The sequence below is a fragment of the Pleurodeles waltl genome, chromosome 4_1 (assembly GCF_031143425.1).
Source record: "Pleurodeles waltl isolate 20211129_DDA chromosome 4_1, aPleWal1.hap1.20221129, whole genome shotgun sequence".
Lineage (NCBI taxonomy): Eukaryota > Metazoa > Chordata > Amphibia > Caudata > Salamandridae > Pleurodeles > Pleurodeles waltl.
In genome coordinates, this window is record NC_090442.1 from 911,566,999 (window position 1) to 911,583,188 (window position 16,190).

The window sequence follows — 16,190 nt, forward strand, 5'->3', positions numbered from 1 at the left end:
GGGCTAGCGTTTAGCGCCACACAGCCTGTGATTGTGACCATCAGGCCGTGAGGGCTGCCCTGTCAGCCACGCTGCAACATAGTACTGTGGGTAGTGTGGGCCCTGTCAGCCACGCTGCAACATAGTACTGTGGGTAGTGTGAGGCCCGAGGGAAGTCAGCACTTAGTGGCAGTGCAAGGTACAAGCCAGCAGAGGCACTAGGCTGTGGCTCCATGTGTTACATGGAAGTGGCCAGTATTAGGCCGGTGCGGCTTGTGTTTGCTACGGTGACCGTGCACCTGCCACCATCACTATTACCACCATCACTACTGTCTTCATTTACCATCACTGCTCCTCTCGAATTTTCCATACTCTCCACAGCGGCAGTAGCATGCTTTCACCAAGTGCCACCCCCACTACTCCCTTGCCAGATAGACCTACTAGCTTACTTCAGCTGCATCAACCACCTTTAGAGCCTCTGACACCTGACCTGCCAGGTTGCCCCTTCAGAGGGACGGTATCCCTTAGAAATTATTTTTGAGCGCAGGAGGGGTTCTAATGACAGGATGCTTGCCCGGGTGAAGATCAAGAATCCTGTTAAGTGCCCCATCAGAAACCGGAGGAGGACCAGCTCATCCCCATCGTTGTCGTATAGTGACAGTGACCCATTCATGGCCTGTGAACTGGTGGCACTTGTTTCCGTATCTTTTTCAGTTGGTTATCAGTTGTTTTAGTACCTTTAACTCCCTGGCTCTTCACTCTCATTTTCTATCATATTTCTTTTTTTAATTTTATTTCAATGGGAAAGCACAAGATTGAGATCCGCTGATGGTAGAAATACGACCACATTGGATGGTTTCTTTGAGCAGGCTGTGGAGGTCATCAATAAGGAGGTCCAATTGGCCAAGAGATGTTTACTGGTTAACTTGAAAAAAAGAGGCCACCCATGATATCCCTCTGAGTAGGCCTGTTTTGAGGACCGGAGCAAGTTTGACTTCTGCCCCGATCCTGCTTTTTCTAATCCTAAAGGGGGCCCATCAGTCAGCTATGTTCTGAGATTAGGGTTACCTGATAGTGAAACAGCAGCTCAACTTATAAACAAGGCCACATAATGGTGTCATACCAACCTTATTTGCAATAATAGGCTGGTTCAATCATTGTTTTTGCATTGAGAATGGATTGTAAGGGCCCCCTGGCCGAGGAGTTCCCTGGGGATAGTAATATTGTTAAACTTAAAAACACAGTCAACATATGGTAGTTTCAGGGATCAGGGTCATGCAACTGGGTTTATTTTATCAACATCATAGGCCCACGCCTGTATTAGAGCCTAGATACCACTCCCTCTGGACCGCCGCAGCTGCACCTTACCAACACATTTTCAGTGTTACCCGATCTATCAACTGTTTACTGATCCTCAAAGTCCTGGCCTTTTCGAGGCTGGGGCTCAGCATGGTGGGCCCCTCTTTAACCTGAATGAGCCTACTAGTTTCTGCAAACCAAGCAATTGCTCAGTGTCTGCTATACTGAAGGAGGAGTCCCTGAACTTGGCAAATCCGGAGTCAGTCATTTTTGAGTTGGAATACTGCTGGCATTCAAGTAAAATTATCCATGAATAATTGGGTAGTGTGGTGTTTATTCAGAAATACGTTTTAGTACAGGACACTTGGGCTACGTCTAATTTTTTTGTAACGGGTACTCTTAATTTTCTGTGGCTGTTACCTCTGGTTGCGCTAAAGCAGGCCTTGCCACCTGATTTAAGACAAGACTCCCATTTACATTTATTCCATTCCTCGTGAGCACAGCTTGATTCAAGCTGGCCACATAATTAGTGTCTATATTAATCATTTTGATAACATTTTAATAATACAAGCAATCCTAATTATGGTACCTTGTTTATGTTATTAATGAACTTGTTCGTAACCAAGTGGTTGTTGCCTCAGGCTTTAATTGAAATTGAGCTGGGAGTTTTAATGCTAAATAATGCTAAACTGGGAAATTCCCCTTTCGGTAACTGGTCAAATCTGTTTGAGCCCTCTTGGGCGAAGTGGTCCCTCAATGTGAAGATCAAATAGGTCTAAAATGTGACTACTTTGTTTCTCTTCCCAGCCAAAGAGAATAAATGGGCCAATGAACACTGTTTGTGTGTATGTTTGGCATACATGACTGTTTATATTTGACCATAACACTTCAGTGACCACAGCAGAGGTAGTAAGTCCCCAGAGGAATGAAGGAAGGGGAAAATACCTGAAGAAATAAGTTGGGGATCTGGTATTTTAATCTTGAAAAAAGTCACAATACCAGTTGTGAAAATTGGCTGAAACTTGTAGACCCATTTTTGATGCACGGAACAGTAATTTTCTCAAATAGCATAAGCTGTATTTTTGGGCTAGCTTGGCCATTCTGCAGAATATTACAATCGAGGAGAGGGAACCCTAGGCAATTTTAATCTGATTTTTTCCAGATCAAGCCATCAAATATCGTAGATAATAGCTGCCTTCACTAGAAGGTTGAGCCCACCAAGACACAATAGGCATCTGGGTTAGCATGCACCTAGGTAATTCTAGAGTCAGTGAGGGTATTTTTAACAAATAGGGAGGATTCCATCTCTGGAACAGTCGGGATGAGTCCAATGACTTAAGATCTACATCTCCATCAACTAGCAGTTTCCTTCAATATTGATTTGATTTACAGGAAAGATGGAAGAAAAGTAAATACACTTTCAACACTTCTATTGCTGTCTACTGATGGTATACTGTAGTAAATCTTCAAAACCAAGTTCCTCAGTCTTCCCCCCACAAGTGCCTTGTAATGGAGTGAAACAATTACAGTAACTGCTTAGAAGATCAGGACCCACTGCATTTGGTTCCACTACCAGAGCCTTCTCCTGAGCTACAAATATTTCATCTTTGAAAATACTTGGTTTAAGGAAACTGTCATGAGTCACTGTGGGGATAGCAGTGAAACGCAGCAGATACTCTGAGCTATGTATGTCTACAAACCAAGATGATGGTATTAGCTTAGGAGAGGCTAAGTCTGTTGCAAAAAGGGCACAAGGAATGTCTACTTTAAACTTAGTCTAGCCTTCAGTTACGGTCTCTTCCAGTCTCATGCAGCATGCCTTGGGGGCAAGAACTGTGAAAGATCTTCCGTCTTCTTCCACTGGTGCCTGTCGTAGCAGCTGATGGGGGCTTTATAATTATTTAGCCACCAATTCATAGCTGCCACAATTTCCCGCACCATCAATGGTTTTACTTTATTGGGAGTTGGACCTTCACCAACAGCCTGCTGGGATGCTCCTCTCACACTATATGGACTAAGGAGTATGGACTATCACTCACTGATTTTGGTAAAACCTCCTTTTAATATACATATCTCTGGGAGTGGACCAGCGGCAATTTATATTTTTCTTCACTGCTGGCATACCACAGCTTGTCTTTAGAGAAGGTTATGAGCACTGTATTAAACACTGGCATACATGGAACTGTTTTCTCGGTATTGGATTGTTTATATGTGGAATTTATTTCCCTTTTCTTCTAAAACCATTATAACTGTTGCTGAATGGCTTTTTGTAACAGTTATAGGCTGATGTTTTTGTCCGACGGGGAGGCTGTGATGGGCTACAGCTTTATAACGAAATGGTTACTTACCAGTAGGAGTAGTTTTCCAGCCTGAGGAGTTCTGTGGATTCACATGCTGTGAATCATTCCGCCATCTAGTGGTTGGGTCCGGAAGGGTTGCTTTTTACTCTTGGGTGTCGACCACCATTTGGTGTTAGGTCCGCCTCCCCCTCCCTCCCCCTGGCATGATGTCAGACAGAGCCCCTGAAATTCCTGTGCATGGTACCCTTCTTTCGATTCTTTTTTCTTGTTGTGTTTTTGCCCTCCTGCCCCCTTTTTTTTATCTTTGACTTCTCCCCATCTGTTTGTCCTGTTCTCATTTCTGGGGAGGTGGCTGGGTCGCATGTGAATCCAGAAAACTCTGCAGTAAAACTACTCCTACTAATAAGTAAGCATTTTGTTTTGCAGCATGAATCCTTTTCTGGATTCACATGCTGTGCATCTTCATTGTGTAGTGGTTTTTCCCCTTCAGTTGGGTTGGCTGGGTTCAAATTAGGAGTTTGCATACACATGCCGTAGTACTTTTTGTCCCACTTGGGCTTCTTTATGCATCTGGAAGTCAACACAATAGTGTTTTGTGAATGTGAGTGGGGATGTCCATGTTGCTGCTGTGCAGACAATGTCTATGGGCACATTTGCTACGAATGCAGGGTTGCACCCTTTTTCATTGTTGAGTGTGCCTTTGGGCGGTGAGTCAGCTGTTTACCTGCTGCGCGTAGCACGTTTGAATTGTTTCCACAATACATCACACAATAGTCCCCTTTGAGACGAGGGCTCCCCTGCTGTATTTAGCATATGCTAGAAAGATTTTATTTTCCTCGTGGAGTTGTTTGGTCTCCTCCAAGTAGTATATTTGTGCCCTTCTTACGTCCACTGTATGTAGTCTTTCTCCATTTCTGTTTGCGGGTCTTTAGAGAAAACTGGTAACTATATGGTCTGTCGTGGAATTTGGTGGCCACCTTGGGTAGTAATTGTGAGTTTGTTTGGAGAACCACCTTGTCTTTATGGATTTGCATGTACGGTTCTCAAATTGTTAGAGCTTGAATCTCACTCTTTGCAGAGATGTTATCTCTATTAGGAAGGTGGTCTTTAATGTGATAAGCCACAGTTTGGCCTTCTGCACTGGTTTGAATGTTTTCCTGTCATGAGCTGTTTTAGCACAGTGTTTAAGCTCCACACTGGTGCTGGTTCCTTTTTCTTGCAGGGGAAATTCTTTTGCATCCTTCTAGAAACCTTTTTCTAACCGGTGCAGCTTAGAAACTTTTACATAATGCCCCTCTGGTGTAGGCCACGATTGCTGCCAAGTGTACCTTAAGGGACGAGTAATTGATTCCACTGTCTTGCAGGTGTATGAGATAGATTATTACTGTCTCCTGCTTGGATATTGCTTTTAAAATTGTGTTTCCTGTGCACCATAGAAGGCATCTTTTCCATTTTGATGCGTAGCATCTCCTTCGTGTTGGCTTCCTAGCTTCCTTTATTATCTCTATGGTTCTGTGTGGTTGGTTTAGGTGTCCGAATTCTATGTATTCAGAAGCCATGCTGCTAGGTTGAGTTTTGCTGGTTCCAGGTGGAACACTTGCCCCTTTTGTACTGAGGGTAAGTCTTGTTCCGTATTGATCTTCATACTCTGTCCCTTGGACAGATTAAGTAGGTCAGAGTACCGTACTTGTCTGGCCCACTGATGAGGTTTGTTCCTGATCTCCTGGCCTTCTCCAGTACCCTTGGTATTAGGGGAATCTGTGGAAAGGCGCAAGCAAGTCTACCTGACCAGTTTAGTGACAGGGAATGTCCTTCTGACTGGTGTTGTGGAAACCTGGAGGCGAAGTGTTGACATTTGTTTCTGTTTTCTGCTGATGTAAACAGGTTGATTGTTGTCGTGCCCCAAATCCTGAAGATTTTTTCTAGGCTCCTTTGTTTTACCTCTCATTCGTGTGTTCTGTTTTCTTGCCTGCCTAGTTTGTCTGCCTCTATGTTGTCCTTTCCTGGTAGGTGTATGGTTTGTAGGTTGATCCCCTGAGGTATCACCCACTTCTTTATTTCTTGGGCTAACTTGCCCAGGATGAACGATTTTGAATCCCCCTTTCTTGTTCAGGTAGGGCATTGTGTTGTCTGTTTGTATTAGTACCGTCTTCCCTGATAGTGTCCTTTGGAATGCTTTCAGGGCCAGTAACACTGTTTTCAGTTCTCGGAAACTGATGTGTTTTATTGCATCCATTTTATTCCATTGGCCTCGGATTCTTAGGTTGTCAGTGTGTGATTCCCACCCCTTGCGGGATGTATCCATTGTGATGGTGACAGAGGGAGTGGTCGTCTTCAAAGGTCTTTCCTTGGTTATGTATTTGGATGCCCACCATTGTATTCTCCTTTTGTATCCTTTCTGTTACAACCACTAGGATTCACCAAACTCGCTGTGGTTTGTGACCAATTGTTGGTTAGCTATTTTTGTGTAGTCTCGTATGTGGTATGAGAGGGATGCAAGATGCCATCATGCCCATCAGTTTCATGACTGTTCTCACTGTCAGAGATTGCTCCCTCTGGTAAAGGCGAGTTTTCTTGTATTCTCTTGTGGGCAGGGTAGGCACGTGCTTCTCTCTCTCTGCATGGAGTCTGGCTCCTAGTAAGATTTTTGTTCTTGTTCTGGTGATGCTTTTCTGTGGTTTATACTGAACCCTAGTTCTTGTAGGGTTGTGATAACTGTTTCGGTGTCTCTGACATTTCGCTTTTGGATGTGCCCTTATAAGCCAGTCGTCCAGGTAGGGGTACACATGAACTCCCTTTCTTCTTAGGAATGATGCCACTGTCTCCAAGCGTTTTGTGAATACTCCTGGTGCTGATTTTATTCAGAACGTTAAGACCTTGAATTGGTAGTGCAGTCAGAGTACGAATCTGAGGTATTTTTTGTGTGCCTGATTTATTGGTATGTGCAGATAGGCGTCCTTAAGGTCTTTGGTTGCCATGTAATCTCTTTGCAGGAGGAGTATTACCTCCTTGTAGGGCTGTCATCTTGAAATGTTGCGTGCAAATTAATTTGTTTATGAACCTGAGGTCCAGGATTGGTCTTAGTGTAAGGTCTTGCTTTGGCACTAGGAAGTAGGGCGAGTAATTTCCATAGTTTAATTCCCCCTTTGGTACGCTTTCTATTGCCTGTTTTAGCAAGAGTTCTTTCACCTCCCTTTTTAGTTGAACCAGTTCTGCTCTCTGGTATCTTTTCTTCCTTGGTGGATTTGATGGTCGCAGCTTTGAGAGTTCTATACAGTAGTTGTGGCGTACCACTTATTACCCAATTGTCTGTAGTAATTTTCTACCACTGTTGTGGGTACAAAGCTATTCCCCCCCCCCCCACTGTTGTGTGGGGACTTGTGGGCACTTGTGAGTAACCTGGTTGTTCCCCCTCCTCTTGTGGGTTGGCCCCTTGCTCTCCCTCGAAAGGGTTGTCTTGTGGGATGTTGCCATTGTTAGTACAATTTGTTGGCTACCTTGTAGGGTACTCCCCTGGGTTGACTGCTGTTACTGTTGTTGCCCGAGGTAAAGGCTTCTCTTTCTATAGTCCTTCTGATGTTGCGCCCTCTACTGAAGTTGCCTCTGCACACTAGTGTCCCTTTGCTTTGGCTGTATCATTGTCCTTTTTGATTTGTTGCAAGGACAACACCTCCTTGAGGTGGTCGAAGTCCAACCCCTCATGTGTTGATTCTGCACCTCCTGCTTGCTCTTTGATGTCGCTGGATTGGCCTAGCTCCTTCAGCGACTCATGGTGTTTTTGGTTATGCATCGCTGCGTGGTATTCCTCTCTCGGCTTTTGCCGCGCTTTGAGTGTTTTGGGGACAAATGCAGCGCAGCCCTCATCTCTTGGGAAGCAGAGGTTGCAGCCCTTGTGTGGGTCGTGCTGGGCAAACTTATGGTGGCAGTTCAGGCAGAACTTAAAGGGGGTATTTTCCATGACCCCTACCTTGCTTCATTCTCCTGCTCTGTGGATTTTGCCAGCGTCCCACACCGGGGAATGTGTTCAGCTCTCTCCCTGCCTCAATTTGTTGGTTTTGGCATTATCCTCCCATGAAAAACTTTAAATTTTTTCTTGATGTTTTCGGCATGGTCTCAAAGAGCTTCTGAGCTCCTTCCTTGCTTCCAGACCGGACGGTGGAAAAAAGAATCCAAAAATGTCTATCACGCACAGGAACTTCCAGCACACTGTCTAATGTCAGGCGGGGGATGAACTTAATACCAAATGGTAGTCAACGACGCCCAAGAGAGGAAAGAAGAAAAAAAAAGATTTTAAATTCCATTCTGGACCCAACCACTAGATGGAGGAATGATGCACAGCATGTGAATCCAGAACAGGATTCATGCTACAAAACCAGCTTTTAAGTTAAATATATCTCCCAAGCATCATTACAGGACTTAACCTGCTGCTGCTCATGATAACGACTACTGCCCCCTGGTGAAGCTAGCATAGTGTTCAAAGTCCGTGGCTTAGAACAGGTAGGGATTTTGAGAGCCCTGAGCACTTTAGTAAAGGTCTTTATAAAAGGGGTTTCATTTACTTGCTGTTTTTCTGTGGTTATGCATGTGGCCTAAGCACTGCTTTGTCCTGTGTGCCTTAAATCAGGTCTCTTCCCCTCCAGCAAATCTGACTTTCGTCTACCTTGCAGGCTTTCCAGAGTCAAAATAGTTTTTACACTAAATAGCCATGTAATTTGTAGAATCCTGTTCTTGAGATCAGCTTTGTTTTCAAGTTAACTGCTCACTGAGGATTTTTTTTTTTTTTTTTTTTAATGAAGGCCACTCTCCCTTTGGGGGTCAATTCCTTGGTTTGAGGCCTACTTGCATTATTACACCCTCGAGACGTCACTTGGTGTCAAGGAGTCAATTCTTCCTCTTAAGTTTCGAGAGGTTGCTCTTCTTTTCTAGGTCTTTCCTCCTCAGAGGGACTGTGTGCACCCGTTGTAGTGTGCATGTGTATGTAGATGAAATCATGGTACCCCTTGTCCATAGATTTCCAGGGAGTCACAATATCTTCCTTGTCATCTTTATCATAAACCTGAAATCCTAATTTGAGTAGCCTCAGTATTCTTCCTTAGGGTCTGCAATTCCAGATGGACCATTTCAATCTCTCAGATCGGCATAATTTCAAACTCCTCACTGGACCCTTTGGTAGCCGTGCCCCTTTTCTATCCATTGCGTTACGATGCTACTGATCTATAGGCCTATTACACTTAAACAGTTGATGGGCTGATCAAGTCAGATCTGGCAACTTGAGGAAGGAACATTTCACAATGTACTGCAGATTATCTTTGACACCTTCACATGGCATTTTGGGGTAGAATCACAAGGCAAGTTTTCCATAATCCACCAGCCTTGAAACCAATCTCATACGATGCAATATCCTTTCTGCAGATTTGCAGGTCTGCAAATGAAGCTTTGACATTTTCTCAGCATCTAAAGAACAGCAATTCTATTTCAGCTGGAAGACTTCAGGATTCACGTGCTGTGCACTATATCACCATCTAGTGGTTAGCTTTGGAAATGTCCCTATTTTTCTTTTATATTTTTTGGTGTCATGCTGTAGGTGGGTAAATTCATTCCTCTATGGTCTCAGACGTATGCCCACAATGCATTATGGTGTGGTTGCCATCTTCGGACTGAAATGAGCTCTTACGGCTTATCTAGTTAATGTAGTGTTTTCTCAACTTTTACCTGAACCTCTGTGCCGCGACCAGACATGGTCTTCTCTTGCTCAGAACAGAACTAAGAATAACCTCTTCAAAGGAGAGATGCTAGGTTCACATTTGAACCCAGTAAGTAAGAGGTAAGTAACCTTTTCCTTTGGCAGCATGAACCCTCTAGATTCATATGCTGTCCACAGATTATCTAGTGGTACCTCTACATGGACGGCTGGGGTTGAAAACAGTATGTGTTTGCAAGCCGGTGTCTACCTTCTTCCCCACCAGAGCCTATTGCATGGATAACCACAAATCAGTACTTCCTTAATGTATGGAATGATTACCATGTGGCTGCTTTACAGATTTTGATTATGCAGACATTGGCTCTGAATGCTAGTGTGGCTCTCCTTGGAATGGGCTCGAACTATTGTTCAGTGTCTTCCCCATCAGGCTTTCAGTATATTTGCATGGTTTGCACTATCCATCTTGCAGTGGTACCTTTTGGAACTGGAAAATCTGTTTGCCACCACCAATGAGACAAAACTGGTTCTCTTTTCTACAATCTTCTGTGTTCTGTGGGTGATAGATTACCAATCTCCTGACATCTGGGGGGTGTAGTGCTCTCCACTCTTGCATTTTTGGCTGGATCAAAAAAGACTTGTCTTTGTATACTGTGTGTTATTCCTATTCTTTGAGGGCTTGCAATCCACTTATTCCTCGGAATGAGGAAAGCAGGAATGCCATTTTCTTTGACAGTAATTTGAGCCCTCCTTTGAACATAAGCTCAAATGGGAGCTTCATTAGTTATCAATAGGTTAAGGTTCCACACAGGTGTGGGTGCTGACCTTGGCAGTGCAATCCTCCTTACCCTTCTTTTATCTTTTGAACACTGGTACGGTAAACAGGCTTTCCTGAAGTGGGCTGGTGTATGACACTTCTGCTGACAGATGTAACTTCATTGGTGTGTTCCAGTTTTTCTTCTAGTGGGTGCATTAACTTTCTTAGTTATGGTAGTATTAGTTGTCAGACTATGTGGTAATTTCACTTCCCTGCACCAGTGAATGATTCTGTTCTAGTGAATAACGTTAGCATATCACTGGCTTCCCAGACCACCCTCGATACTTTTAAGCATCTTCATGATAGATCGAGGTGACCAAGTTCTAAGTCCTCATAATCCAGGCTTCTAGCCCGAGGCTGGCGGATTCTGGGTCGAATACCTGCCACACATGTATTGTCAACAGGTTCTGACTGACAATGTCTTGTGCCACTTCCACTAGGGCTGAAAAACATGTTTGGCTGGTCCATTGTGGTGCTACCAGGGTCCAGGATCAGTGTCATAGTTGTGCCTCTGCATTATCCCTAGATGTATTAATAGATGCAATGGTAAAATAGGGGTGGGGGTTGCATACAAATTGGATATCTGGAAATGCTGTGCTGGCATTTTGTTGTTTGTGTAGTTTGCCAACAGGTCCAGCCGTAGAGTAGTACACTTCTGGAATATTTTTGTACTACTTCCTGATCTAATATGACTTCATGTGAGATGCCCCCTGCCTGCTTCCTTATTTTGTAGGTCTGACAGGTGATGGCTATCAGTGGTTTCTAAAGGTACCATATGTCCTGTGCTAGTATGGAGAGTACATATGATCTTGTATCCCTGTTTAGGTAAAACGTTATTCCATAGTCTGATCTGTAATATTCTCCTTTTGTGTTTGTGAAAAGCATTCACCACTTGAAACAGTCTTGCCTTCGAGCACATTGATGTGTTTTACTCCCTCTGGTGGGTTCCACTGCCTCCTGGATCTTCAGGTTGCCCATTAGTGAACCCCATCCTACGTGGGATGCATCTGTAGTAATGTTGATTAAGGGTGGCTGTTGTCTGAAAGGTCTTCCTACCAGGTTTCCTAGCTTCCACCACTGCAGCTCCTTCTGTATTTGTTCTAGAACAACCAGTAGATCCTCCCAGTTGATTGTGACCATTGACCTTGCAGCAATTCTCGGACTGGACTCATGGCAAAAGAGATTAGTGGAATGCATTATCCTATCAATCAATTTCACCTCTGTTCTGCCAAAGACTGTCCAGTCTGGTTGAAGCTATCTTGCTCCACCAAGACACTAGTATGGTTACACATGTATTCCATGCCTTCTCAAGTGAGCTACCATCACTACAATACAGTCTGTAAACTTTCTTCAAGCTGATTTTATCCCACATGGAAGTATTATCAATTGGTGATGTGAGCTGCTTATTACAAACCTGAGGTATTTTGTGTGTCTGCTCAGAGATATGGAGGTAGGGTTTCCTGAGCTGTATGGTCGGAATGTGGTTTCTTTCCTTTAGTAGTGCCATAATGTTTGCAGGTGACATCTTGAACTTCTGTGCCGATGATTAATCTGTTCAATAATCTGAGGTCTAGGACAGGTCTCAATGTCAAGTCCTTTTTTGGATGAGGAAGTACATTCACTAGTTGTGGTGTTCTTTGGGTATCTTCTCTATCGATGCTCGTTGTAGGTGGTTTTGTATCTCTTTTGCAATCCTTTTTCTTTCACTCAAGATTTGGTGGTAGGTCTTCTAGTTCTATAAAGTAGTCGATGCTCTAGGATGTTGAATGCCCATTAAGTAGAAGCAATTTCTCTCCAATTCACAAAAAAACTCCAGGTCTGCACCTCAGGTTTCTGGAGCCTCTCCAGTCCTACCTGCCTCTGTTGTAGCAGGGATATTAAAACTCTTTAGGGATTCCTCAGATCGGATGTTGTTCAGTGTCGGGCACTCTTTACTTTCAGGCCAGAGAGGGCTTTCCCATTCAACATATTTTCCTTCCTCTGATCTCAGTCCCCTTTCGGTTTCCAGTCAATCTGAAGTTTTGTCCCCTTCTGTATCTTTATGATTCAACCAGTGGAGCTCATTTGGCTTTATCTTCACTTTGACTGTCAATGGTGTTGGAGTCAAGGGTGGTGTCAAGCACCCATAGTCTGAAATTGTCAGCCCTGCCCTCTTTGGGCATACACTTTTGACTGACTACTGTCCTTTGGTAACCTTTTCTCGGTCGACATATTTTCTGTCCTCAACGCCGCACCACGCTGCACCACGCTGGCTGTGCACCCAGTTTCTTCAAGCAATGTTCATCATTTGACAGTCCGAGGTCCTTTAGGGAGCTCTGTTTGGGCTGAATCATGGCATAACTTGCTCACCTTTGTTTCTCTTGGATTTCTAGAGAACAACTCGGGCCCTTACACCTTTTGACCGTATAGTCCTTAGGTAGGCACAGATTACAAGCTTTAGGTTTGTTCTTCTTTGCAAGTTCATGATGGTACTTTTGGAAATATCCATCTCTAGGAAAAAGTACCACTCTGACCACACATTCTTTGCCCCTCTTTGTTGAAGCCCAAATTAAAAACCTGAGTCTGTTTTTTTCGGCCTTCTTTGAGGAATAGTGATCCGTTTCAATGCGTCTCACCCTTGCTCGGCACAGTCTCTCATGCCTTCAGTGATCTGTGAGCAGGAGCTGTAGATCGTGCTTCCACGCCCAACAGCAGAAAACGAATCTGAAGATGCACGACCATGTAACAGGGTATTGTTGGTGTATGTCTAACATCATAGGGGGTAGCAGCACCCACCTACAGATCGATTCCCAAAAGGGAAAATAAAAGGAAAATAAACAGGGACATTTCTGGACCTAACCACAACATGGTGGACTAATGCACCGCAAGTGAACCCATTATTTCTGGCCGTGACATCGGTACTGCAGTTTCAGCTCTGAATCAGATGGTGGGGAATAATAATCAGAGATGAAGTATGCGCACCTCTGCATTGTGGGTGGACTGAAGCATGAACATGAGGCATTCTCTACGAAACAAAAACTGGGAAGAAAAACATGCTGCAATAATCTGAACGCAACACTAGATGGCAGGAAAGCAGCAGGTAAACCACAACAGCACACCTAGCTACGAGGCAGCACAGCTCAATGACAAAAGGAGGGCGTGGGGTCTTTAAAAACAAAAAAAAGAAGAAAAAAAAGAGCAACAGGAGGGTGGAGGTTGAACAAGGTGAAGTTAGATAATGGAGAAGGCTATGTAAGCAGTGCTCTTATTACAGCAAGGGGAGGCAGAAGTGAAAGTAGCACGGCAAACAAAGTGGTAGGCAATGTAGGGTTGGAGCAGGGGCAGCCAGGGTTGGCAGGGGAGGAACAGCAAATGTTCATCCCTCCCACTTCTGTCAATGGTTCATACAGGTATAAAGATTTACCAGAACTAACAATTTATCACCAACTGCCTGGGTCACAACTGTGACTGGATGCAGGAGAGCAGTTTCTAAATTCGGCAAAACATAAACAAAGTGCTTGTCCTGGGGAGGGTGCTGAAAGACCAAATAATCCCAAAAGCAACTGGTACAAAAGTATGGGGTGGGGTGCCATCTTTGCAAAAAACGAAAAAACAAAATAAATCTGGTAAAGCTTCAACTGGTCCATCCTTCTAGATCACAAAAAATGCAGTGGTTAACAAGCGGTGGACATCCTACAGCTCTCTCTGTTCCAAAAACCTCTACCATCCTAGGAGGCGAAAAACTGACCTGACAAGATACCCTGTGATGGTGCAACCAAATTAATGCAATTTTATCTAGGTCAGTCTACCAGAATAGCTAGAATTACACAACCTGGCGGCCAGAAAACTTTGAACTGGTAGTACCCATTAACCTATTTAATATGCTGCTTCATCAAGAAACCCTGCTGGATCGAAAGATTGTTACATTCAGAAATTTGCACCATACTCTATGTTCTGGCCCTATCCCTATGATAGGCTCCTCCCACCTAATCCAACAGCAACATTTAAAGCACTAAAATACGAGTGGGTCCATGATCTTCAGGGTCTAGACTTTGTAAGAACCTCTGGCAGAAATAATTACACCAGTTTCAGGAAACTCCTAAATAGCTAATGAAAGCAGCCTTTTCATGTACGAGGGAGGATGTGAGTAATGTGCATTGGGAAGTTCTTATTTTATCTAGTTACACACTCTAATGCAAGTATCCAAAAATAATATTTTTACCTGCGATAGCGGTGGTTCGTACAAGTCTAGTTGTAGTCGTTGAACAACCTCCAAGAAATCTTCTGCATGAAAACAAATTACATCTTTGGTTATACGTGGCTGTTCAGGCCTAGAAGGAAAAAAAAATCAAAAGAAAGATACATTCAACAAAATAGATACAAACGTCCATGCCTATGGGGCATGTTATACAACAAGATGTATAATATTCAAAATTGATGGAGTTTGAAGGATGTCAATGAGGAGAGCAACATTATTGAAACACCTCTGCTTAAAACTAAGCAAAATCGTAAGATTTAGTGCAAGTTTCACGGCATGGAGATATGCCATAGAGCATGTGGCACGCCAATAATGGCTATGACTAGTGTTTTCTTCTTACACCAAGACTAAGTGAAAGATGCAGATACTGCACTCAGTGGTTACTGAGAACAAAAACTGATTAGTTTGGGGACATGAGCATTGGGCACCAGGCATGGCCTCCCGCTGCTGCACCCAACTGACAGCTTGAGAACTGGGTTCAGAGTGTGCCCTTTGCCTAGTGGCAGCAGAGTACAGTAGGCCATGGCATAAGAACTAGACATAGAAAATGGCCCATGTGTTTTGTCCAATGCAGATTGCACACGGTGCAAAGTTTGGCCACTAAAACTAACCTGTTGGCCAATCACAATGTTGTCTGGGCATTTTAAATGTCGGTCCATCATTTCAAGCATGACCCAAGCTAGTGTCTAATCTCTGCTGAACATATTAAGTTTTATCCAGAAAGCTCTCGACACTAGCCTTGTACAGCAAATCTTACTGTAGGGGATACCAATGGTATGCCCAAAGGTTATGCCCAGTAGTTCCTAAGCATGCACACTAGAATGCAATGATCTTGGCTTCAAACTTGATGCCAGAGATAATTACAAGAGTTATAAGTAATCTTGTAAATCAATATCTTATTACCCGCAACACCATGAAAGTGACAACTATGGATGTAGTTTTATTTATTAATTTGATGAGCATATGCTGCTATTAAATTATGGTATTTTATAATGCCTTTTTAATCTTCTGTGGATACTCTAAAATAACAGCCACAAGGGCACAATTGCTCTCTGTATAATATAAATATGTGTGTGCGCGTATGTATATATATATTTGTTTTTTTTTACATGTAATTTTCATTTCATATCTAAGTAACCTTAATTTATTGATAATAGGACTGCTTAAATGAGGTGTGAATATTTTCAGTCAGAACGAATTAAAACATGTATGTTAAGTTGTTTATCAACTGCTGAATATTTTAAATTCAATAAATATAATAAAACGTATAATATACAAACCTTACTATTGCTAGATTCAGGTAGTTTAAGAAATAATGCATTCGAATTTTCAAACTTAAGCTATTTTTCTAATGTGTGTGGGTTTGGAGATAGAACAGTAAAAACACTACAAAATTCAGTTGTTGGATAGAAGTGAGTAACAAATCAGCACTCCTCAAATCTAACACTTTCTCTAGTGATATTTGGTTTGAATTTATAATAGTAAACCTAGACACCTCAAAATAATCACTTTCTACAGTAGTAGTTGAGTTGGAGTTAGACTAGTAAATCTGCACTCCCCAAACTGAAACACGCTCCACAATGGTAGTTGGGTTGGAGTGGGATTGTAGTTAGTATAGTAAACAAACTAATCAAGAACAAACAATTTCTTCAATACAGTTTGTGTTGAGGTTAGAATATTAAATAAGAACTCCCCAAAATTAAACTCTGTGTTATGGCAGTTGGATTAGAGTTAAAATAGTAAACTTGAACTCCCTAAAATCAAACATCACTACAACATTAAACCCAATTATAAGTTTAAATATTGAGAAACAGTCATTTTTAACAACATATAGAAACAGTAATTTATCACATAATAGTT

General features: G+C 42.9%; 1 protein-coding gene across 2 annotated transcripts in view; it reads right to left on the minus strand.

The window, feature by feature from the left end:
- The window catches only part of RSBN1L (round spermatid basic protein 1 like), a 214,165-nt gene that overhangs the window by 3,503 nt on the left and 194,472 nt on the right, over positions 1–16,190 (minus strand). For both annotated transcript variants that reach the window (XM_069229672.1, XM_069229673.1), the window contains exon 7: positions 14,295–14,403. In XM_069229672.1, the coding sequence (XP_069085773.1) occupies positions 14,295–14,403 (109 nt within the window). The remainder of the gene's footprint in view (positions 1–14,294; positions 14,404–16,190) is intronic.